Source organism: Aquarana catesbeiana, linkage group LG02, assembly GCF_042186555.1.
Source record: "Aquarana catesbeiana isolate 2022-GZ linkage group LG02, ASM4218655v1, whole genome shotgun sequence".
In the NCBI taxonomy this organism is placed as follows: Eukaryota; Metazoa; Chordata; class Amphibia; order Anura; family Ranidae; genus Aquarana; species Aquarana catesbeiana.
The window spans coordinates 561,677,086-561,704,156 of NC_133325.1; the positions used below are offsets into that span (position 1 = coordinate 561,677,086).

Below are 27,071 nucleotides of genomic sequence, written 5' to 3' on the forward strand. Positions count from 1 at the left end.
TGGAATGTATGATCTTTTGTTAAAGAACAATAATTATTATCAAACTGTTATGGGTAAAGTTCCACTTTAAATGTGGTGGCTGCATTTGTTTTTTTCAGGTGGTGCAAGTACAGAAAGAAAAGTGTTTACCTTGCGAGAATTTGTGTCCTCATGCCTTTATATATACTGAACTGATGTATCAAACAATCATATCAGTTTTACCAGCTAACACGGATAAACCACAAAAGAATATATCACTTTGTAATAGAGATACAGAGGGATTCCCAGTAGTCCAAATCAGGAGAGCAGCCTAATGACATCCATGGTGGATGAATGAGCGTAGCCAACCAATAGCAATCATATTTTTTAATTTTTCAGGCGAACCTGATTGAAAGCTGCATGCAGGTCTATGAGTAGGTGGATGTAATCTGATTTGTGCCCTTTTACATTCACCTAACTCTGAGTCCAACCAGGTCCAGGAAAAAAAAATGGAAAGGACTATGTCTTTTTCCATTTTATGGATATAAATGTGAGACTGGGTTCACACTGCAGCACGGAGCGGCTCACAGCAGGGGGTCCTACATGTGCATTTACATTTATGCATGAGCACGAAGGGACAGGGTGCTCTAATTTTTTTTTTTTTTTTTTTTATACTGTCTCAAATTTTTCTTTTGGATCAACTTTATTTATCACAAAGGATAAATGTCCCTTAGATTGTAAGCTCTAACGAGCAGGGCCCTCTGATTCCTCTTGTACCAAATTGTAATGTTACTGCAATGTCTGCCTTTATTTTGTAAGGTGCTGCACAATCTGTTGACGCTATATATCCTATATAAATATAAATAATAATAATTCCTTGCGTTAGCATGGGCAGTGACAAGTACTCTTTATTGAGAGAGTTTGCCAGGCCTTTCTCTCCCGGTAAAAGTGATCGGGTGGCTGTAGACAAGGGGTTAAAGTACATTTGCCCTTTTGCAGCTAAACTTGAATTGTAACACCTACTTTTTATTTGTTACATGTTCCCATTCACATAGCATAGCATAACTTAAAAAGAAAGAAGGGTTTTATTTGAAACTTTCATTAGCATCTTAATGGAGGGGGTGGGGGGTGGGGGTGCAATATAAGCAGATTACTTTGACTTAAAAGCTTAAAGCCGAAGTTTGTAGTCTTTTGCTACTTGAGGCTTTCCAGGTGATGTATAAAGTTACTTGTTAGCTTGCAGGGTAATTTAGTCCTGTAGCGGGTGGAAAAACAAGCTTACTGAGGGCTTGGAACACCTTTTTTAACTTGAAATGAATTTGTATTAAAAATGGAACTGAATATGGAACAAAATTATTCCTAATGCACATCAAATATACCTCACAAATTTTTGAGATGAAAACAAGGGACACCTATTAGCAAAAGTATATAATTATAGGACACACACCCCTGCCATGCCCCCTTAAAAGATAAATACATATATATATATATATATATATATATATATATATATATATATATATATATAAAAAGGTTGGTTAAACCCACAAGTGCTTTTTTTACCACTACTTTTCCTTTTATATTGGCTTTTGAAATTGCTTTTGAAAATGCAGCAATTTAGAAATTGAATAAAAAGGTTTAGCACTGGGAAATACTTTTTGGAAGATAAAAAGTGCATTTTATATACAACTACATAGATGAAACCAAAATGAGGGACAAATGAGGAGGAAAGAGGGACAGTCCCTCGAAATCATGGACAGCTGGGAGCCATGAATATATCATAGGCAATTCTTACCTCTGCCTTTTTAATTAATGCTCCAAAATACAGGTTGTGACAAATTTTGACACCGGAAACTGTAATGACGATTTGAATCGAGTTTTTTTTTTTTGGACACCGAGCCGGTCCTGAGGAGCTGCGGGCAGGAGTTTTTAGGAGAGGCCGCGGCTTCTGCCTAGTCCGCGATGTCCGGCCTCACGGACTAGGCCGAAGCCGCGGCCTCACCTAAAAACTCCTGCCCGCAGCTCCTCAGGACGGCGCGGTGTCAGTGCCAGTCCTGGTGAAAAAAATCTAAAAGAATCGATTTGCTGAAATTTTGAATCGATTTGACCTCTCAATTCGATTCAAGATTCAAATCGATTTTTTTCCCCAGCCCTATACACGATGAAACAAATCCTCCTACATAGGTGTTACTTGTTTATTTGCAGCCCTCTCCTCCCTACACCCCTTCAACGGGGCAGAAAGGTGTTAAAATCCTTCTTCATCTGTTAGTATCACAGAGGAGGGGGTGGAGATGCTGCAGTTAGTGTGTGAGTGCTTATTGGAGGAAAGGAACACACCCTTCCTCCCCAACACAAATTTTATCTCATGTGTTGGGAAAAGCGACTCATGCTAATAACATAGGAACGAAGCACCAGAGAGAAGCTACACTTAGGCCGGCCATACGCGGTTCGAATCTCGGCCTGTTCTGCAGGAACCGGTCAAGATTCAAACCGGTAATAGCAGGCTGAATGTACAAAGTTGATCAATCAATTTGGGTACAACCAGCCTGCCGTATTTTTTTGCGATTATCGCTAGAAGCTGCTATAGCTGTGTAATGATCACTGTCTTCTCCCAGTGGGGATGGCTTTCCCTGCCTGGAGCAAACTAATTTCTTTCCGGCAATCCGTGGTTGCAGGATAGAAATTTGCACCATGTATGGCCTGCGTGCCTAGAGTTTTGGAGAGAGATAAGTAAACAGTACAGATACTGTATATGTGCTTTGCTCAGATTTTATGACCGAGGTTTACAACTACTTTTAAATGCATGCTTACTAAAACTGGCCATAAATGGATCGAAATTCTGTTGGTTCAGCACTTCTGTCGAATGGGAATTTTAGAAAATTTTGGTCCCACAGCACAGCAGGGAAAGTTTCTCCATCCACCTCAGTTGTGTGGATGGGGAAATCCACTTGTTTTTTTGCTTTGATCAACTTGCTAGCGTATTGAAAAAAAAGACCCATCTATAGGCAGCTTTAGTAATGTATAAGTAATAAGTGTAATACAAAACACTTATTTTCTCTCTTACAGATGACACAGTGCTCCCCCTGACAATGCTTTTATCAGGTTTTCTTCTCAGAAGGACTTACTTTTCAGGTGTCATCAAAGGTCAACATCTAATTTCTGGACTGAGATAAAAAAAATCATGTGAATTCTTGTGCCTGTACACAGATGCATCTACGGCCTGGTTTACACTGCCAGTCTCGCATGCGCGGGAGTGACATCATCGTGGCTCCGGCCACTTATACAGCTGGAAGCCCTGTCAACTGTGACAGCACGGTGCTGGAGGGCTTCATTCTAAGGTGAGTATCTCCTAATGTGCTAGTATAGTAGATTTTTATTTTTAACTGTAGCGGTTTACTACTGCTTTAAAGGATAAATCCACCTTAACACTAAAATCTCTACATCTACAGACATCTACGATCTAACACTAACCTATCTAGCCCTATAAAGAAGAAATCAGTATACATACCTTTTTAAGCCTATCCTACCTGATCCGACGCTGAGCTGTCAGCTGCGGCTTCGCAGTGGAGATGAGTGAAGAGGACACAGCCGACAACTGAAGCCCCATAGTAAGTCTATGGTTGATATCACTTCCCATTAATTTCCCAGCCGTTGTCGGCTGTGTCCTCTGCAGAGCTTCCGCCGCTGGAGACCGTATCGGCTTCAAAAAAGGTATGTATACTGATTTTCTTCTTTACAGAGTAAGATAGGTTAGTGTTAGATCGTGGATGTCTGTAGATTTAGAGATTTTAGTGTTAGGGTGGAATTATCCTTTAAAGTCACTCTAAATTTCCCTTCCACCTTCTACCCAGGCTGAGCCAAAAAATATGACTATCATTCGGCATATCACTGCCAAAGGCAGCTGAAAACTGATTCTAAATTCATTTTACACAAGAACTAACTATGAGCCTTGTGTAGAAAATCGAATAGAAAATACCTGTGAGGTTTACATCAACTAATCGCATTCTATCATTTTCCTGTGCAGTTTAAGAAAAATCTTTCTAACATCAGCAAAGGGCAATGCACATGCTTTTTCCTTTTTTTATACAGCTGCACCAGCAGCTCCACAGCTCTGTGGAATGTTACATCGTAACATTCCACAGATATTTAATTGGATCAGCTATGTAAATACAGCAACATGCTGGCAATTGCACATAAGTGGCATTATTCATATTTTATTGGCTTAGATTATGATACCGATTGATTATATCTGGTCCAAAAAGCTAAAATAAATTGATGTAAGTTTATTTACTTTACAATAGTACTTGGAGCCATTTTTAAAATTTTCAAGCAGAGAATGGTTAATATTGCATTTGCACATGTGTGTTTTGGCAACACGCACTAAAACACACAGGTTAACGTGTGCTACCACAACACATGGCAGTGCACCTGCCCTATGTGCATTGTGTTGCAATACCATTCATTGTGAATGGTGCCACAATACATTGTACTATTAAACATAAGCATAAGAATAACATACATAAGAATGAGTATACCATTATTTTTTTTTTTAAGAACGCCTCACATTTTTTCAACTGTTGTGCATTGGCAGCCCATTCATAATGGATTTGCATTAATGCATGCTTTAGGCTGTGTAATTTACTGCACCCCAATGGAACACATTAGTGAGAATGGGCCCTAAAACTTATATCCGGCTGTTTTTGTTGTTGTCCTTTTAAAAACTAGAATGGAGTGAGGCTTTCTCTAAAAGTCAGACCATAATCACTGGAACAGGTGTCCTCATTGGAATATTTCCCCGTATTCCTGCTCTGGTGACAACTGTAAAATGTTGTATCCCCTAATTCTGTCACTAAGACAAATAGAATTTCTTCTTCTCACTAAGGGCAACTTCACTCCCCCAGCTGATTTTTCTTTTTAGCCCCATCATTTTCTCTATCGTCATCAGGGAGCCACCTGTCTCTTGCTTGCAGATGGTCCCCTGATGATGAGGCTGTCAGGTCCACCATCTTGCTATTCTATGGACGCCGATGGCTTCTGGGATGTCTGATGTAGATAACCCAGGATGCTGTGGCAATAATACAAGTGATTCTTGCCTAGACGAGAATGAAGGTAGTTGGTCGGATTGGGACTGTATGTTAAAGGGGAAGGTTGAAGGTTGCATTAGTGCAAATGAGTTTTGGAGTAAAAATCTGTAGTTATACTTTGTTGCATGTTTATATTTTCACATTCATCTTTTTGTTGTAAGATTTTGCCTGTCAAATGGATAGACATTTAAATACAATGCTTTTGGCTATACATTTCTAGGTCATCAACATTTTCCAGCACAGTGTGGAGCTTTTGATTGATGGTACAACGTTAAAGATGGATTTCAGGTATGGATATTTTTACATAGTTACATTGGTCCAGCTTGGACCAATGTAACTATGCATTTACCATACCTGTGGGATCCCTCTAAAACCTGGAAATCACTGTAGTGAACACTGCTGTATTGATCTTCACTGACTTCCGGGTCTGACTCCTGAACAACTGCCCTGCTGCATTCTGCATTCTGAATACAGAAAGTTAGCTGCTTGGCACGGGGCCATTCACAGTTCACTTAGCATTTGGTTAGAGGAATCCCACAGGCACAGTCTATGCATAGGTACATTGGTCTAACCTGGACAAATGTAACTATATACATATACACATAAATATATATACATAAATATATACCTACCTGAATTTCATCTTTAACAGGTCATGCACATTGCAGCTCAAAGAAGCTGCTCCTACAGGCTTTTGAGCTTTTTTGAGCCTGGAAACTTCCCCCTATATTAGCCAATGTGTCCATGCACATTATGACTTTTTCAGGCATGTACAGACATATGCGCTTACAAGCAGAACCCCCCCCCCCCCCAAACTCGCGTTTGTGAGAGGAGCTTTCAAGCAGAAAAGACGCCTAAGTGCCCAACAATGCGTGAAAAAAAAAAGCATGAAAAGAGCATGAAAAAGCTCAAAGAAGCTCGAAAACACACACTAAAAGAAAAAAAAAAAAAAAAAAAACAGGAAAGATTAGCTGAAAAATGCTTATGCTCAAAAAAGCTTAACCACTTGCCAACCGCTGCAAGCCGATATACGTCGGCACAATGGCAGTGGTGGACAAATGGGTGTACCTGTAAGTCCCCTTTAAGAGCCGGGGATAGCAGGCGCGCGCGCCCCCGCGTCACTGTGCCCGCGGGACCGGCGATCATGTCACGGAGCCTCAGAACGGGGAAGTGCTTATGTAAACAAGGCATTTCCCTGTTCTGGCTTATGTCATGACAGAGATCACTGCTCCCTGTCATCGGAAGCGGTGATCACTGTCATGTGACTTGAAGCCCATCCCCCCCAGTTAGAATCAGTCCCTAGGGCACACTTAACCCCTTCATCGCCCCCTAGTGGTTAACCCCTTAACTGCCAGTGCCATTTACACAGTAATTAGTGCATTTTTATAGCACTGATCGCTGTATAAATGACAATGGTCCCAAAATAGTGTCAAAATTGTCTGATGTGTCCACCATAATGTTGCAGTCCCGATAAGATCACCGCCATTACTAATTTAAAAAAAAAAAAAAAATGCCATAAAATTATCCCCTATTTTGTAGACGCTATAATTTTTGCGTAAACCAAAAATATGTAGAAGAATACATATCGGCCTAAACTGAGGAAAAAAATATATTTTTTATATATTTTTGGAGGATATTTATTATAGCAAAAAGTAAAAAATAATGCGTTTTTTTTTTTAAAAATTGATGCTCTTTTTTTGTTTATAGCACAAAAAATAAAAACTGCAGAAGTGATCAAATACCACCAAAAGAAAGCTCTACTTGTGGGGAAAAAAGAACGTCAATTTTGTTTGGGTGCAGCATCGCACGACTGCGCAATTGTCAGTTAAAGCGACGCAGTGCTGAATTGCAAAAAGTGCTCTGGTCAGGAAGGGGGTAAAATCTTCCAGGGCTGAAGCGGGTAAAGAAGCTCAATAAAAATGTGCAAAAGAGCCCAAAAAGTACAAGCTTCTTCAAGCTGAAATAAAAGCAGCTTTTTTGAGTTTCAGTGTGTATGAGCCCTAAGTAACCAGAAATGGCTTACATTTCTACTAATGTATGTGAATACTATGCATAGACTATTTTGAAGCTTAGGTAGTCTGAACAGTTTAATGCAGGGAATAATTCTACTACAATCGGATAGCCCCTGCAGTGATATAGGAGGTGGCAGCAGATAACGAAAAAAAGGAAAAAAGCGTTAATGTAAGGTATACAGTTTATCTGTTGATATCTTTTTCGCCATTTAATTTTATAAGAGTAATAGTACATAAATGTTTGGAAGGAAGACTATGCCTGTCCATCCACCCTACTTTCAATGCCTATAGCCAAATTAAGGCTGTCTTGGAATTGTTTGCATCTCGTGGCTGAGCACACCTTTACAGTACTGACAGCGTTTTAAATACACAAATGTGATTCTGACCTTTATCATTTGAGCCACATAGCTTTCTGGACCAGTGTAATCCGTCTTGTTCTTCACTCTCACCAGCACGATGAAGTACAGATAATTCCAGATATTGTGCTCCTCCTTAATGTGCTCCTCAAAGGACACGGTCTTATTGTCAAATTTATCTCTCTCCAGTCCTGCAGAAATGAATGAGAATCACATTTTACAATTAGATAAGAGCACTATTAGCATGTGTATGCGAGCCATTTTAGATAATTCTACTTTAGGATTGCATTTTATTAATAAGCCACATTCAGAATATTATTGAGAGGGAGATTGCATGGCTTACTTTTAAAAACATTGATTTTTACAGGCATTGTGCTTGTTATACCAGATTTGTTAAAGCCTTTTCCAAAGTCCTGTATGGAATAATACATTGTATAGTTTTTCTTGTTAATACATATTTTACAATGGATCAGCCTTTTTTACTTAAATAAAACCATATTACTAAATAAAACGATTATATTTTGACAATGTTTTGACAGCATTTTTGAAGTTCCAACATACAGGATTGCTGTAGAATATATTTTCTTACCACAAAGGTGAATCATGCAGCATGGGTTCTGTTTACTTCTTTATGTAAAATAAATTATTAAAGTGCAACTAAAGCCAACAATTATAAACTCATTGATTACTTCTAGAGCAGGTGATGATTTTTTTATGCTCTTGAGCCAGCAGATAAATTGCAGCCTCCAAATCATCATCATCAATCCTCTATATCGAGTAAATAGATACCAAACATGTCACGCTTTAATATTATGCATGCCCATGCAATGGTGACAAACAACTTTTAGTATCCATAGGAGACGCTTTAAAAGCCTTTACAGGTTACCACTTTAGGTTTACAGAGAAGGTATAGTGCTAGAATTACTGTCCATGATCTGATGTTCATGGTGGTACCTCACATGTGTGGGACCGACATGCGCATTTTATCACTTTTTGTGCTGTCAAAAGAAAATGTAAACATCCTTGTGACAGCAATAGGGATGTGACAGGTACTCTTTATGGAGAGATCGGGGGTCTACAAGACCCGCCAAATCCCTCCTCTGCCCTTAAAAGCATTCAAAACATCAAGATCAGTAGTTTTGATTTGTTAAAAATGGCGCTGTTATCGTCCGTGTAACCCGGAAGTGATGTCAGGTCATTGCTTACGGGTTACCATAGTGGAGAGCCGGTCAAAGCCGAACCCAGTTTCGTTCGGCTGTCTGGCCAATGTGACGGCTGGTCGATCGAGTCTTCCGATGGGACAGGAGAGCCTGAGAGAGCCGCGGAAAGTTGGCCACTAGGATTGCTTTTACAAGACAGCCGATCGCCGGCTCTAAGAAAACGGTACTGGGGTGATGCCAGCAGCTGCAGGCATCATTCCGGTATGACTGATTGAAGTCCAGCAATGTACCGGTACATTGGTGGTCGGTAAGTGGTTGTAAACCAAAGACATAAAATATGGACAAAGAATATCCCTCTATAGCAGTGGTTCTCAATTTCTGTCCCCAGGACCCACCAACAGGCCAGGTTTGCAAGATAACTGAAATACATCACAGGGAATATAATTTGTTGCTCAGTGATTGCAGTATTCTAGTCTGCATCTCCTCAAGGTAATACTTAAAATCTGGTTAGTAGGTCCTGAGGACAGGAGTTGAGAACCTCTGCTATACAGTGTCTGAATTAAGAGCACTAAGAGTCATTTCTGTTTGCTGCTTTATTTCCCTGCTATCAGCATGAGTCACTTCTGACAAGTATACCTGACACGAAGAGAAAAAAGGTGACAGGGGAGGGAGCTCCAACTGACTGACAGCCTCAGCATTGTTCCTGTGTGCTGTGTGAAAGGGGGGACATGTCCCTTCCCTTTAATCAGCTCTCAGAGCTCTCCTCACTGAGCTCTGCAAAGTGCAACTTCAGCTCTCTGCCCCCTATTTTCTGACAGTTCAGACAAGTTTTATAAATTTTTGCACTTGCTCGAACCAGTCTGCCCATACTTCTCTGACCTCTGACATCAACAAGGCATTTTCGTCCACACAATTTGCTAATCAGCCAATCACATGGTAGCAGCTCAATGCATTTAGACATCTAGACTTGATGAAGACGACTTGCTGAAGGTAAAACCGAGCATCAGAATGGTGAAGAAATTGGATTTTAGTGACTTTGAACGTGGCATGGTTGTTGGCGCCAGACGGGCTATTCTGAGTATTTCAAAAACTGCTGATCTATTGGGATTTTCACACACAGCCATCTCTAGGGTTTACAAAGAATGGTCTGAAAAAGAGAAAATATCCAGTGAGCAGTACTGTGTGGATGAAAATGCCTTGTTGATGTCAGAGGTCAGTGGAGAATTGGCAGATTGGTTCAATATGATAGAAAGGCAACAGTAACTCAAATAACTACTCGTTACAACCAAGGTATGCAGAGTACCATCTCTGAATGCACAACACATGGAACCTTGAAGCAGATGGGCTACAGCAGCAGAAGACCACACCGGGTGCCCCTCCTGTCTGCTAAGAACAGGAAACTGAGACTACAATTCGCACAGGCTCCACAAAATTGGACAATAGAAGACTGGAAAAACCTTGCCTCTTCCGATGATTCTTGATTTCAGCTTCGACATTCAGGCGGTAGGGTCAGAATTTGGCGTAATCAACATGAAAGCATGGATCCATCCTGCCTTGTATCAACGGTTCAGGCTGGTGGTGATGTAATAATGTGGGGGATATCTTCTTGCCACACTTTGGGTCCCTTAAGCCGCATACACACGGTCAGATTTTCCGACGGAAAATGTTCGATGTGAGCTTGTTGTCGGAAAGTGCGTATGTATGCTCCATCGAACATTTTCTGTCAGAATTTCTGCACACAAATGTTTGAGAGCAGGTTCTCAAATTTTACGACAACAATTCTTGTTGTCAGAAAGTCCGATCGTGTGTACATAAGTCCGTCGCACAAAAGTTCACGCTTGCTCTGAATCAAGCAGAAGGAGCCGCACTCGCTATTGAACTTCCTTTTTCTCGCCTCGTCGTACGTGTTGTACGTCACCGCGTTCTCACATTCTGAATTTTTGTCCAACATTTGTGTGACCATGTGTGTTCAAGACAAGTTTGAGCCAACATCCTTCGGAAAAAAATCCACGGTTTTGTTGTCGGAAATTCTGATCGTGTGTACGGGGCATTAGTACCAATTTAACATTGCTTAAACGCCACCACCTACCTGAGTATTGTTGCTGACCATGTCCAGCAGGAGAATGCACCATGTCACAAAGCTCCAATCATCTCAAACTGGTTTCTTGAACATGACAATGAGTTCACTGTACTCCAATGGCCTCCACAGTCACCAGATCTCAATCCAATGGGATGTGGTAGATTGGGAGATTCACATCATGGATGTGCAGCCGACAAATCTGATAGTGATGCTATCATGTCAATACGGACCAAAATCTCTGAGGAATGTTTCCAACACCTTGTTGAATCTATACTATGAAGAATTAAGGCAGTTTTGAAGGCAAAATGGGGTCCAACCCCTAGCAAGGTGCACCTAATAAAGTGGCCGGTGAGTGTATATACACATACACACACATTTAAAAAAAGGCTTAAAGTGGACCTAAGACCAGCTAATAGAGATCAAGGTACCAACATATTCTAACAAGCAGTAAATAAGCTTTTAACCAAACCCTCACTGACTCCTGTAGCTGCAGATATTGTGGAGTCATTCATCCTTTAAATTCCTTTGTAAAGCATTTTTTATCAGAAACATTTTTTTCCAAATCACAGAATAATATAAAATTACATATTTGTAGAAATGATCTTAAAGATCCACAATAAAATCCCTCTGGAATAAATATTTAAGACCATTCAATAGGATTTCTAAATTTTGAAGATGTAAAAGCTCATTCAAAATTACTACTTCAGAAGGTGAAACTCTCCTAGGCTTTCTGCTCCAAAGCTTCGGTGACCTGGTATTGCTCAACTATTTGGTGCTCTCCAAATACCTTTATTCAACACTATACAGTAGTGTACAAGGATCTTCCTTTGGTTCTTCTTTGCACACCATGGCATTATTTCAGAATGAAACTCCACCCTTTGCATTTATTAGAGGCATGATAATTTCTTTGTCTGGATAAAGCATTGCTTATGTCCTAAGTGTGCACACATGAGGTGAGCCAGGAATAAGGAAAATTATCAGATACATACTGTAGTTTTCCTGGATTTTCCTCACATCAGCATAGATTCAATCCATTGTGAGTCTATGGGCTCATTCACATGTTTATGCACCCTAAGCAGCGTGGAGCTGCCTGCAGACAGCCTTTGTAAGTCAATTGATACGCAGTGCCCTTACAGACTCACCTGACCATCTGATTTTGACAGGCAAGCAGCAATGGGTGACAGGTAATGCACACTGTCTGTGTTCTTGGCTATGCACCTGTCAAACTCGAATGTACAGGGGAGTCAGTACAGCCATTGTCTTTCCACTAACTAACACAAACAGCCTGCATTCAGCTTCATGCTGGTCAGGGTGCTTAACCTCCCTGGCGGTATGATTATTTCGGATTTTAGGTCCTGAAAACGGTACCATTATTTTGCATGGAAATTTGGCTTTTTTTATTGCAGGCCTGTAATTATTAACAATAACACACTTAAATCTGTCCAAACAAGAGTCTAGTAGACATCCCGGGTATGATAAAGTTTGAAACACAAAATCATAAATTGTTATAATTATTTATAGTTATTTATTATATTATAAATAATATTATAATAATAATAAAAATTATTCAATAATGTAATCAAATCAAAAACACTGAAATGTGCTCAGTTGCAGAATTGTCGCTGTCATTACTTTATAGTGTTTGATGACAGATCTCCCCACAAATCACTATCTCTCAATTCTGCGAGTGATTCTAATTTATTATCGCTGTTTTCTTGCTGGTCTAAAACCACTTTTGATGTAAACGGACACTTTTTGGTTGCTATGGACAATCTCCAGTTTCCAGGCAGAAAGAACAGTTTTTATAATATAAAAGTGCATACAGGGCACTGGACAAACCACTAGGGACAAAGGGGATGTGTAATTATTTGATACAGTACTGTAATCTGTAAGATTACAGTATACTGTACGTATTGTGTGTTTTTAATTTTTTGAATTTGGAGCCAAACTCCGTCCCTGTGCGTTGCAACGCTCACAGGGAACGGAGCTCAGCATTCGGCACTGTGAATCGAGCGAGATGACAGCTCGCAGACACAGCGGGGAGACATCGCAGGATCCAGGGGACAAGGTAAGTTACTTTGCCTGGATACTGCGATGCGATCCCGAGTCTGGCTGGGGGTTACTGCTTTTGGTACTGAAATCTCACCCTGAGCCAGACTCGGGAATACTGCTGGGGAGGTTAAGCAAATGGCTTTTCACGCAGTACAGGCCTCTGTGTCTGTGTGAATGAACTTTACTACATAATTATACAAGTTTATTTTAAAAAACTGCAATATGACATCGCCCCAGTCTCACTGCGCTTGCGCGCCTCACAGCAGTTACGGGCATGCTGTGTCCCTGGGACACGGCGTAACCCCGATCTCGTTAAAGAGCCAATGACGGGGCTCTTTACCCATGTGATCAGCTGTATCCAATCACAGTTGATCACATGTAAACACGGAAATGCTGTTTATTGGCTCTCCACCTGTGAGGAGAGGAGACCCGATCAGCGGCATCTCCTTACAGGGGAGACCTGTACAGATAATCAGGGCACTGATGATCAGTGCAGCCCCAGCAGTGATGCCAGCCAGTGCCCATCAGTAATGCCAATCTGTGCCCATCAGTAATGCCAGTCAGTGCTGCCTTTCAGTGCCCATCGGTGCCTATTCATCATTGCCGCCAATAATTGCCCATAAGTGCCACCTATTACTGCCTCCTCATCAGTGCCACTTCATCAGTACCACCTATCAGTGCCCATTGGTGCAGCCTCATCAGCACATATCAGTGAAGGAGAACAATTACTTATTTACAAACTTTCTGACAGAAACTAAGAAAAGCTTCTTTTTTTTTTTTTTTTTTTTTTTTTTTACATTTTTCTGTCTTTTTTGTTTAGCAAAAAATAAAAAATCCAGCTGTGATTAAATACCACCAAAAAGAAAGCTCTATTTGTGTGAAAAAAATGATAAAAATGCAATTTGGGTACAATGTTGAATGACCGCGCAATTGTCATTCAGATTGTGACAGCGCTGAAAGCTGAAAATTGGCCTGGGCAGGAAGGGGGTAAAAGTGCCCTGTAGCGGTTAAATAAAAGTAAACTGAAAGCATCCCAATTACCCTTTGAGAAACAGAATACTCATGATTTGGCATTAGAGGTGAAAAGCTCAGCTGCGTTTTAATGAGGAAGGTGTAGTCAGTGCTGTACAGTAGTATCCTCTTTGCCCTAACACTTTCTAGCTATGCAATTCAGATATCAATATGAATTTCGCCTTAGGACAGTTTGAATCGTGACATTTAGAAAGAGAAGAAAATATAACTAATTCATGTTTGAGAGTGTCAGTAATTCATGGTATTTCACACACATTTGACTTTATGTTTAGTACAGTTCATCAAGTTCCCCGCAAGCTTTCTTCTCATTAAAGCAACAAGCATGTAGGACGAATATGGCAAGGCCCTGAGAGACTAGCAACTAGCTTGTCCAGTTCTTTCCTGTGATACCTGGTGAGATTTACAATACCTGCAGTTTTAATAACTACAGCTTAGGGCTTTTCCCTGGTGTAAAAAAAAAAAAAAAAAAAACATCTACCCAAGGACATTACATATCTTACGCAATCGTTCACCTGTCTATTCAGGAACATGCATTCACCCACTTTGCTAAAAATAGCTAAAGGTGTTCCAGCACATCCCCTAAGGGTATATATGTGTTCAAGCTGCTAGTTACAATTCCTACACATCCAGCAACACACTGTGGCTGGAAAGGTAATTAATATTATTTAAACATTCTATAACCACAAACAGCATTCTAGATACAGAATCAATAATTAACAGATAATTGGAAACTGCAGACAAGATTATTTTCGGTCCTGTTGGATATTGCCCGGTAGAGCCTAAGTCTAACCATATACGTTTAGATTACTTACATTCACTTGACTCTCCAATCCAATATAACCACGGAAGATTTTAACCCCTTCACAACCAGCTTATTTTTTGCTATCCAGCAATGTGCTTTACTTTCAAGTAATTTAATCCTAACAGCTGCGCAGCCAACAGGGCAATTTATTAAAGCATACCCAATCATTAAAGACTATCAACTTTTTATAAATCATAATATTCAAATAAAATGAGTGCAGAATATGTTAGTATAATTTTCTTTTGTGGGAGATACAGTAGTGACATACACACAGTAATGCAGCGTACACACGGTCGGATTTTACGACGGGAAATGTTTGATGGGACCTTGTTGTCGGAAATTCCGACCGTATGTAGGCTCCATCGGACATTTTCCGTCGGAATTACCAACAAACAAAACTTGAGATCTGGATCTCAAATATTCCGACAACAAAATCCATTGTCGTAAATTCCGATCGTGTGTACACAATTCCGACGCACAAAGTTCCACGCATGCTCGGAATCAAGCAGAAGAGCCACACTGGCTATTGAACTTAATTTTCGTAGAGCTAGCATGACAACTACTGCAAACTGAAGGTAGGAAGAGAGGATTGTGTGAGAGAAAATTGATGCTGGAGCAAAACAAAAAGAGAATATTTAATAGTAGGACAAAAGCAACTGTGAAGGAATACAAAGGAGCAAAATGATAAGCTAAAAAGAAACGGGTGACTATGACAGGCAGGCAAATGAAAGAATTACTAGAAGCACATAATAAGGACGTAAGGGCACTTTAATGATAATTAGTAACAAAAAGAAAGGGAGAAAACCTGAGCAGTAGTAGTAACTTGTAAAGAGGCAAGTTAAGGAGAGTTGAAAAACATTTTTTGGGAGATGTCAAATTGAAATATTGAAAGCAGAGAGGGGGGAAATGGTACGAATGAAAATACATAACAGAAGCTTAAAGTGTTTCTAAAGTTTTTTTTTTATCTTAATGCATTCTATGGCTAAAGCAGAGTTCCAACCAAAAATGGAACTTCCGCTTTTGGGATTCCCCACCCCCCCGGTGTCACATTTGCCACTTTTCAGGGGGGAGGCGGGAGCATATACCTGTATAATACCGGTATCTGCTCCCACTTCCGGGCATAGATCACGGCAGGCTCCGCGGTGATCTACCCCATGTCTGGCCCAGAAGACAGCAGGGGCCAGTGAGGACGCGCAGCGCAACTCGAGCATGTGCAGTAGGGAACCAGGCTGTGAAGCCCCAAGGCTTCACTTCCTGATTCCCTTAGCGAAGATGGCGGCGCCTCCACCCGAGAGCCGAGGGACAGATCGGTTTCGGGTGAGAACATCGCAGGGCCCTGGACAGGTAGTTGTCCATATTTTAAAAGTCAGCAGCTGCAGTATTTGTAGCTGCTTTTTTAAAAAAAAATTTGGCGGAACTCCGCTTTAAGAATGGTGTCGATCAAAGTCAGTGAGCCAATGAGGAGAGGGGGCGGGGCCAGCCGTGGCTCCGTGTCTCAATGGACACAAAGAGCAGCGGCTCAGCTCGAGTGCCCCCATAGCAAATGACATGTTTGTTTTTTTTAAACAAACAAAAAAAAAAATAAGACTTTAGTATCACTTTAAGGGAAAAATTTAAATGAACTAAAACCTCAAGGAAAAACATGGCTGCAGGTGAGGATACAATTACAGTAGAAATGGTGACACATTGAAAATTTTGGAGAAAGGTCTTTGAATGTCTTTGCAGAATATGAGAGAATGAGGACTGACACAGGATTGAAAACTTTTTGTTTGTCCTTATACATAAAAAAAGGGATAAAATAATATGTATGGGATACAGCGATATTGTTTGTTTTTTACTAAGTTTCTAGCTTAAAGACTAGATTCCCAATTAGAAAACAAAATAAGTCACTACCAGTGTACATTAAGTCCCAATTGGACTCTCAGTTAGGATCAAAAATACATTCCAGGTGCATCAAAACAAACAGAATGCAAAGTCCAAGGCCCTGTTCACACTTTTGCATTTTAATGTGTGCATATGTCATAAGAAGCAATGTTATTCACTGAGGCTGATCAGGTCTCTGCTGTGTATTGCGCTGAAGTTTGCAAAATGAGGCATGTCTGTTATTCCAGTAGAATAATGAAAACGTGTGTAAACCTGTTACAGCGCACTTTAAGAGATACATTCGAAGGGGGAAAAAAAACCTAGAAGCTGGTTTCTGTGCAGAGCTGCGCCCGATTTTGCACGCTCCAGTTTTAGTAAATCCCCCCCATATAACCTTTTGTATAATTCTGTATGATTTGTGTTAGAATGTTATTTACACTTCCTGATTATCTGAGACATTGTTCTCTGTCCTTGGGAAATAGTTTTAGGAGGACTGTGTCACATGTAAACAGCCTGTGTGAACAACTGTAGTCACCTCAAATTTCACCAGAAATAGGAATGAAACCTCAAAAAACATGAGGACAGATAGGTTACTACATATCCACTTGCCAACCACAAAACATATGAATACGTTGCAGTTTGCAAGTGGTTTACTGGGGTTATGGCTGAAGCTACCAGTAAATGTCAGTATATAATCCCAATATTTTTTTTTTCAGTCAGCGGCTGGCTTTCTCATGAAAGCAGCCTGAGTGGCTCATTAGCCGCTGGATCGCTTTCAGAAGCGACGTCCCCTCCCACCGGTGTTTCTTCAGTTTACCGTTTTCAAATGTTTTTTTGATCTTTTGCTTTTAAAGGTAAAGGAGGGATTTGAGGCCTTTTGGACCCCAGATCTCGCTCCATAAAGAGGACCTGTCATCTTTATTTCTATTACAAGGGATGTTTCCATTTCTTGTAAAAGGAATAAAAGCGATTAATAAAAAAAAAAAAAAATGAAAGAACAGTTAATAAATAAAATAAATATAAAAAAAAAATGTAAGGCGCCCCTCCATCTCTCCGTGCTCACACGCACATGTAAACAGTGTTCGCACCACACATGTGAAGTATTGCCCCAAACTTTATAGCGAGAGCAATAATTCTAGCACTAGACCTCCTCTGTAACGCTAAACAGTTAACCTGTAAAAATTTAAAGTGTTGTCTATGAAGATTTTTAAGTACCATAGTTTGTTGCCATTCCACAAGTGTGCACAATTTTAAAGAACAGAGAGAAACACACCGCTCCAGGCAAACTCAGGTGCAGGATGGATCACAGGTGCAGACCTCGGCTCACCACCGTAGAAGACGAACCAGACAAGTAATTGGTCGCACACTGGAACTCCAAATTATCTCGATGTCATCTTTATTGTCAAAAAAGGGTCAGACAGATACAGGCAATGGTAGACGTTTCAAAAGCGATAGCTTGCTTGTTCACAACCCAACAACTTGTGAACAAGCAAGCTATCGCTTGTGAAACGTCTACCATTGCCTGTATCTGTCTGACCCTTTTTTGACAATAAAGATGACATTGAGATAATTTGGAGTTCCAGTGTGCGATCATTTCCTTGTCTGGTTCACAATTTTAAAGCATGGCATGTTTGGTATCTATTTACTCGGCGTAACATCATCTTTCATATTTTACAAAAAAACTGGGGTATAAATTGTTTTTTTTTTTTTTTTAATTCATTCAAGTGTATTTTTTTCCCCAAAAAAATTGCATTTGAAAAACCGCTGCACAAATACTATGTGACATAAAAATTTCTGAAAAAAAAAAAAAATATTGTTTGGGGGTTATAAGTAATTTTCGAGCAAAAAATACTGATTTAAACTTGTAAACAAAAAGTGCCAGACAAGGCCTGGTCTTCAAGTGGCTATCCTAGCCTAGTAAATATAAACTGTATTAGGGAGCCCCGGATAGTTAGAGCAAATATGAATCTAATACTCTATGTTGAACTCAATGCATGTCTGTATAGTAAATACATCTACTTTTCACATCAGGTTCAGCAGTCAAAATATTACTAAAACCACATGAGTTTGCGATTCCCTGTCACCAGTGGCGGCTGGTGCTCAAAATTTTCTTTGGGGGGGCAAACAAACTGAAAAATTAAACTGTTAGTAATGCAGGACTGTAAAGCCATTTATCAGGTGATTATGTATCATTACTGCTAGATAAAACTGTGCCCATCAAATGCAGCCTCACTGTGCCCATCAATTGCAGCCTCACTGTGCCCATCATATGCAGCCTCACTGTGCCCGTCACAGTAGGCCATTCACATCCACATTTCAAGTAAAAGAAAATAAAACCACTTAACATAAGGTATCCTCATCAGAGCCCCCTTTTACATCAGATGTCCCAATCAGAGTCCCCCTTTACAACAGTTGTCCCCATCAGAATCCCCCTATACATCAGGTGTTCTGATCAAAGTCCCCCTTTACAGTAGGTGCCCCCCTTTACATCAGGTGTCCCCATCAGCATCCCCCTCTAAATCAGGTGTCCTCATCAGAGTCCCTCTTTACATCAGCTGTTCCCATCAGATTCCTCCTTTACATCAGATGTGCTCATCAGAGTTCTCCTTTACATCAGATGTCCCCATCAGAGTCCTCCTTTACATCAGATGTCCCCATCAGAGTCCTCCTTTACATCAGATGTCCCCATCAGAATCCTCCTTTACATTAGATGTCACCTTGAGAGTCCCCCTTTACATCAGATGTCCCCATCAGAGTCCCCCTTTACATCAGATGTCCCCATCAGAGTCCCCCTTTACATCAGAGCTCTGCGGCCTGAGGACTTTATAAAGGAAGCCAATAGAACTTTTTGTTTACAATCACGCGATTGCAAACACGTCATGCTTCCCATAGCAGCTGTGTCTTCGACGCCCTGCACACACTTAAAGGGGCATTTTTTTTCACTGATTGCAGCACATCATGTTTTCCATACACCTGTGTGTCCAGCATCCCGCACACACTTAATCCTTTCGCTGCCAGGCCCTGTGCTCCATTTTGTACACTCAGGTGGCCAGACCATTTTTGCAATTTTTCCTTTGCTTTTTTATTTTTCACTTATAGCTTTCAGAGTTTTTAAAATACCCCCCAAACCTTATATTTTCTGAAAGCACATGATCAGTACAATAAAAAGAAGGTGCTACTGATTTTTTTAGACCCCGCGGTATTTGTGCAAATGTATATCAAACCAATATATTCACAAAAAATACACTAAAACCTTTATTAGCAGATAAAAACACAGCTAATTTTACAAAATTCCTGCTAAATCCCTACTAAATATAAAATCTTAACCTGTATGGAGTTAATAAATACAAATATTTGTAAATCCTAAATTGCGCCTTTTTGCAAAATGGTGAAAATCGAATGTACCCAAAAATTTCTCTAAAAATCTGGAGGTTTTCATTTTTCACTTACAGCTTTCAGAATTTGTAAAACCATATATTTTCTGAAAGCATAGGACCAGTAGAATAAAAATAAGGTGCTATTGATTTTTAGGGCCCCACAATATTTGCGCAAATGTTTACCAAAGCAATTTTTTCGCTAAAAATACACTAAAATAATTAATAATGGATTCATACATGGCAACATTTACAAAATTCCTAGTAAATATAAAAGTTAAAACTGTATTGAGTTAATAAATAACAAATATTTGTACATTTTAAATTGCACCTTTTTGTGAATAGGTGAAAACTGAAGGGACACAAAACTGTAAATAACAAATCTGGAGGTTACCATTTTTCATTTACAACTTTCAGAATTTGAAAAGACCCCTCAAATTAGACATTTTCTAAAAGCACATGACCTGTAGAATAAAAAAAAGTGCTACTGATTTTTTGGGCCCTGCAATAATTGTGCAAATGTTCATCATATCACTATTTTCACTAAAAATACACTAAGATCATTAATATTGCACATAAACACAATGTAACTTACAAAATTTCGGCTAAATTAGTACTAAACCATCGTTCACATGTGGCATACTAAAGTGTACGCCCATGGAGGGCCATGTTTACCTGCACAGGGATGCACAGGTGTTCCGTGCATATCTCTTTTTTTTTGAGACAGAGAAAGGGACTGAAGATAATCCTTTTCTCTGCATCACTTTACTTGAATGAATGCATGGAATCTGTATAGAGATTCCATTCATTCATAAACTGACAGTCTGATACATAGTAACACTCGCAGTTACGATTATCAGATGTCAGTGGGTATATAGGATGGATCATAGTGATCGCTGCATTCGCCCAGGGTGCTACACTGAGGGGGTGGTAAACACAAGTTTACCAACCCCCCCATAAACCCAAACATCACCCGCACGACCCCCCCCCCTCCCCCCACGGCGATCCCCAGCCTATCAGTTTGCCGGAGCAGAAGCTGCAGGTTGTGGGAGGGTAAGGGGAGATGCTGCTCCCAGCATGGATGGATCGGGGGTGCTGGGCCGGCATGGGGGGTGATCAGAGTGATTGGGGGGCCACATCAGGACCCTCCCAAAGCCCCATGCAGCACCTGAATCCGGCGGGAGCAGCAGAGGAGGGATGCTGGTTTATGATGCTAGCTGCAGGGGATCCAATTTGCGGGGGTCGGATCAGGTGGGGGGGGGGGGTACTCAGTGCTGGGAGTGAAGAAGGGGGCTGAATGGGATAGGAAAGGAGAGTAGTTTTAGGTAGAAGGGAGCAGTGGGGGAGGAGAGGCTTGGGACAGAGAAGCAGCGGCATGGATCAACGGGTTGTAATTGGCTGATCAGAGTTATAGTAGAATTGTTCAGCAGATAATTCTATAAGTTTATGGTCATTGCGCCCTATGGGCGGGCCACCACTGCCCGTCACACTAAAAAAAAACAGACAAAAGTAGATAGGGATAGATGTGAATCTGAAATTAAAGTTTTTTTTCTATAAAAAATGTTTGTTCCATAGCAGCATACTGGAGAAAATGACCCTTGCTCTGCAAAGGTCCAACGCCCACTGCTGAGTTAGACCTATAGCTCTCTACAGAGAGATCACTGCTTTCACACAGAGAACATTTGAACAGGTGCATTTACAAATGAGATGATATAGGAAATAGATAATAGAATAGATCTTTCTGCTTCCTTGGTGCCATAACACATGAAGACAGCAGCATGTCCCATAAAATATACACTAGTAACTGCTTAAGAGATAGGGGTTAGTATTTTCCAAGGACAGCTGGCAAAGACATTAACATGCTGTCCCAAAAATCTAATATTCACATTTACAGAAATATTCTGTTAGATATGCAGTGTGAAATAAGCCACTAACAGAAGTCAATGTGGACAGACCTAAAGCAGAAGTAAACCCACTTATTTAATGGTTTCCCAAAATAGTTATATTCCGAGCATGCCTTCAATGATAACTGTTATGCCGCGTACACACGACCGGACTTTCTGGGAAACTAGGTCCGACGTTCCTCCCGTCGGACTTCCGCCGGACTTTCTGAACGGACGGACTTGCCTACACACGACCGGACTTTCTGGCAGACTAGGTTTGCCGGTCTTCCCGACGGACTTTCGCCGGAGTTACGGCGGACTTTCAGAATGAACAGACTTGCCCACACATGGACAAGTCCGTTCATTTTGAACGTGACTTGGGTATGACGGGACTAGAAAAGGAAGTCAATCTCGGCGCTTTTATCGGCGAGATTGACACCTTGCGAGCCCCATCGCGGGGCATACCAGGCCCTTAGGTCTGGTATGGATTTTAAGGGGAACCCCCTATGCCGAAAAAACAGCGTGGGGTCCCCCCCAAATTTCATATCAGACCCCGATCCGAGCACGCAGCCCGGCCGGTCAGGAAAGGGGGTGGAGCCCCAAAGCACCCACCCCCCATGTTGAGGGCATGCGGCCTGGTACGGTTCAGAAGGGAGGGGGGTGCTCGCTCATCCCCACCCCCTTTCCTGACCGGCCGGACTGCGTGCTCGGATCGGGGGTCTGGTATGGATTTTGGGTGGGACCCCACGCCGTTTTTTCGGCGTAGGGGGTTCCCCTTAAAATCTATACCAGACCTAGGGGCCTGGTATGCCCCACTCTCTCCGCAATAGGAACATTTGTTTTTCCTATTGCAGCGCGCGCGAGATGCAGTACCCTGCCCTTGCATCGTATCTGGTCCGTCGGACCAGCATACAGATGAATGGGCTTTCCGTCAGGAACTGAGTCAGGCGGAGTTACAAAGGAAAGATTTGAAACATGTTTCATTTCTAGGTCCGTCAGACTTTTGGGAAAAAAAATCAGCGGGAGCCTACACACGATCGGATTGTCCGGCGGACTCCGGTCCGCCGAACCAAGTATGCCGTAAAGTCCGGTCATGTGTACGTGGCATTACAGTTACCGGCGTGCTTATGTCAGCTCTCAGCCCAACTATCAAGCCACCAAATGCCTGGTGTCATAGCTGATTACATGTGCAGCACCATGGACAAAACACAGGCTAAGATGGCAGCTTCCTTGGTTGTGAGAATAGGAGGATTTAGTTCCACTTTAACAGATGGTTATACAGTTAAAACTGTTTTAAAGGAAACCTGCCGGAATCCTAGCAAATTCAAACTGATAAAATAATGGAAACAAATATGTAAGCATGGCTTACCTACATTGAAAACTACAAATAAATAGAATCAGTAGATGCCAAGATATAGGCTGCTGAATCTATTGGTAAATCTTCACCTATAGAAGCTTGCCCAACCTCCCTTTTAGTCGTTGATGCACTAACCCAAAGGTTAGGAGGTGAAAGAGGTTTTTACCAAGCTCGACAACTACTGAAAAAGTCAGATAATTATAAAGGTCTTAATCTGCTGATTATTTTGACCTCTTTTTCACTGACTGTAACCCGTTCATGCATTTTTGACTGTATGCTCAATAATAAATTGTTCGGGTGAAGGGATGATGGTAATCGGAGGAAGGAAAATAAAGCCAAATAAAAAGTTACACAGCAGCTATAAATATCCAGCCATAAAAGTGCATAAAAAAAGATAGCATGTTATATGGCTTTGCCACCTGTTAGGAACAGGGGAATTCAAAAGGAAGTGAGGTACATAGGTCTTTTTCCAGAACATTAAAATTCCCCTAAGGACACCAGAAGACGGGGTTTAAAAGCAACCCATAGAGAGGAATTGTCTAGAATTGAGCAAGGGCAATCTGATTAGCATTCCAACAGTTGCAAGTCACGTCTCAGTGTTGATAGCACCCATCCTGAGATGACCACTAACACTCACCAACACACAGGACCTCTTATAGGAAGTGTATAGAGTTTTTATATACAATTTTTTTTTTATTACTCTGGTCATCCAATGCTTTGCACATGCTTTAAAAGTTATTTCCCTGTTAGGGGACTATTAGGGGGCGATATAGGGACCCCATAACCTGTACAACTAAGTGAGTTCCCTACTGGGTTCCCCCCCTGTGGTGGTGTAGATTGTGCATTTCATTAGGGTGGGGTGCTAAAAAATTAAGTGGTAATTGATCCTTTGCTTAGTCAGACCTGAGTTTCCATAATTCAGTCATCTCTATTCATTATTATGATTCTATTATCAGAGTCCTAATATTACTGTAACTTGTGTGAATATTAGGAGATAGGAAAAATCACAGAAAATATAATTTTATTTCAACAAAAACATTTACTGCACTATTAGGAGGGTTAAGAGTACAGTAATGTAAGTTGTATGCTCAATAAAACTTGGTTGTGAAATTTTAGCTTTAGCTCCCCTGGCACTTGTACTTTGCTAGTGCAGTTAACTTTCACAGCATCAGTAAGACATGTATTAGTATTCTGCACATTTCACGGTGCTATAATGGAGCACTCTGGGTTCTGCTGTGCAGAGACACTTGGCATGTGAGGAAAACACTGAATTACAACTCATCAGCCAATAGGAACATCAGGGGCAAATTGTAGATGTTAAAAGCGGCAGAAAGCATGCTCCCAAGGGATAAAGGGATAAATGGGAAACAAATCTGTAGCTCTATTTTATTCTGTGTATTAAAACACACTTATTCACTACCTATGGCATTTACTTACATTAGCTTGTCCTCAATCATTTCAGTGAATAATCTGTGCCAGGTAATGCTAAAGAGATATCTACAGAATAAGGTGAAGATGTGTTGTTTATCTATCTAGGTAACCCATAGAAGCAACATTAATAGGCAGCCAGCTGCCCCAATGTTATTTTTAAAAAAATAACACAGTTCACTAAGATTTTTACAACAAATAGGACACAGACAAAAAACATTTTGGTAGCAAAGGGTTGCTAGCACAATGATGTTACTGCTGTTTGTGCCTTCCTGTCCTAGTGATAACTGCCACATCTTTTTCTTGTACCGGTGGCTCCCCAATTGGGTCACTGACACAAAAAGAAAATTTACAGGAACTTGAACTTTTCCCCACTCTATCCAAAACAAAAAAAATATGTAAACTAATTTGCATGTATATGGGCACAAAGGGAAATGCTTTGTTAATGAATGCCACCTTTTGCTTTCCTTCACAGCACTAGTCCAATATATTTGGGTGAAGAAGCTGTGCTCCCCTGCAATACAAACAGATCTCAACAAGACAACCTGCATCCAGAGATATACAAAGCAGGTCAAACACACCCTCAGAATGGTTATCTACCCCACTAAAATTAAACAGAAATCTGAAGGCATATATGAATACCCACTTTACTACTGACGTACATTTTAATAGTGGTGTACATATATTTCTGGACTGCCATTTATGAACAACACTGCAGAAATAATGCATGGGCACTCAGTGCACCTGTTAAATGTCTGTGATTAAGCTGTCATTAGACATCTTAGATTGCAGACTAAAGGCAGAGAGCCGATCAGAGTGGCTTTTTGCCCCGTGATCACTATTTACATTTAAGAGCCTGCCCTGCTCTTCCTGATCCTCTTGTTTTCCTCCTCTGTCAGAAAAACTTCTCCCACTGACCACAAAGGAAAGTCGGGCACACTGACCACTGCGAGGGTAAAGGCCAATATCACTGGACAACAAAGATTTTTCTTCCTAAATATTTTTAGGTTAGGATTCTGTGCAGGCCAGTTGAGTTCCTCCACCCCAAACTCACTCATCTGTGTCTTTATGGACCTTGCTTTGTGCACTGGTGTGCAGTCATGTTGGAACTGGAAAAGTCCATCCCCAAACTGTTCCCAAAAAGTCGGGAGCATGAAAGTGTCCAAAGTGTCTTGGTATGCTGACGCCTTAAGAGTTCCCTTCACTGGAACTAAGGGGCCAAGCCCGACCCATGTAAAACAACCCCACACCATAATCCCTCCTCCACCAAATGATTTGGACAAGTCTACACAGCAAGGTCCAGAAGGACATAGATGAGCGTGTTTGCAGTGGAGGAACTTAACTGGCCTGCACAGAGTCCTGACCTCAACCTGACAGAACACCTTTGGGATGAATCAGAGTGGAAACTGCGAGCCAGGCCTTCTCGCCTGAGTCAGTACCTGACCTCACAAATGCACTTCTGGAAGAATGGTCAAAAATTCCTATAGACACACTCCTAAACCTTGTAGACAGCCTTTCCAGAAGAGTTGAAGCTGTTGTTATAGCTGCAAAGGGTGGGCTAACCTATGGCTGGGATGCCATTAAAGTTTGTGTAAAGGCAGGCATCATGTCCTAGACCAGTGATGGCGAACTTTGGCACCCCAGATGTTTTGGCACTACATTTCCCATGATGCTCATGCACTCTGCAGTGTAGTTGAGCATCATGGGAAATGTAGTTTGAAAGCATCTGGGGTGCCAAGGTTCGCCATCACTGCCCTAGACTAAACAATTGTTCTCAAGAACAGTGATATAAATTTTTTACACTATTTACATTTTCTGTCTTTTTTTGTTTGTAGTAAAAAAACTGTTGTTAAATACAACCAAAGAAAAGTTATACCTCTCAAAAAATGACACAACATTCACTCGGGTGCATGGGTGTTGCATGATCGATTAATAGTCAGTCAAACAGTGATACAGCACTGAAAACTGTAAAATTGCCTGGTAATGAATGGGTATATACAGGCACTGAAGTGGTTAAAGAAGCCTTTAAATGAAACAAAACAAAGCCTGCCTACAAAAGTCCTATATAAACTATCAGCTTGATATATGCCACCTATACCATAAATACATACAAGATGTCTTCTTCCATATTGTATAATAAATATAAAAAAATAATAAATATTGGTAAAGCGGTATTAACCTAAAAGCTAAAAATTGTATATATCGCAGCTTACCAATCATTTAATGTGGTGGCTGCATTGGTTTTCTTTTTAAAGCTTTTACCCTCTGTTTTCACCTGGTGATCTGGCTAGTAACATACCTCCTGTATTAAAGTTCCTTCACTCTGGATGAAAGAGCACAGGGGGCACAACAGACAGCAGCACTGTCAGTCGGGGGGGGGGGGGGGGGATAGGTATACTAGTAGATTTAAAAACACTCAGACTTTATAATCAGTTACAGCAAACATTTTTTTCCTTTTGGCATAAAGTTTTTAAATGAATAAATAAAAGCTGATCATTGTAATCACCTCTGCTACTGTTAAATGGTTTGTCCCATTCCTGTAAAGTGATACATCTGGAAGAGAGTTTGTTCTTTTGAAAAACAACAGACTTACTGGCTGAATCACCAGATGAAAATAGAAGAAAGAAAGC

The 27,071-nt window shown here is 40.8% G+C and overlaps 1 protein-coding gene across 3 annotated transcripts in view; it reads right to left on the minus strand.

Moving 5' to 3' along the window:
• The window catches only part of ITPR3 (inositol 1,4,5-trisphosphate receptor type 3), a 475,039-nt gene that overhangs the window by 15,690 nt on the left and 432,278 nt on the right, over nucleotides 1–27,071 (minus strand). For all 3 annotated transcript variants that reach the window (XM_073616048.1, XM_073616047.1, XM_073616046.1), the window contains exon 56: nucleotides 7,441–7,601. In XM_073616048.1, the coding sequence (XP_073472149.1) occupies nucleotides 7,441–7,601 (161 nt within the window). The remainder of the gene's footprint in view (nucleotides 1–7,440; nucleotides 7,602–27,071) is intronic.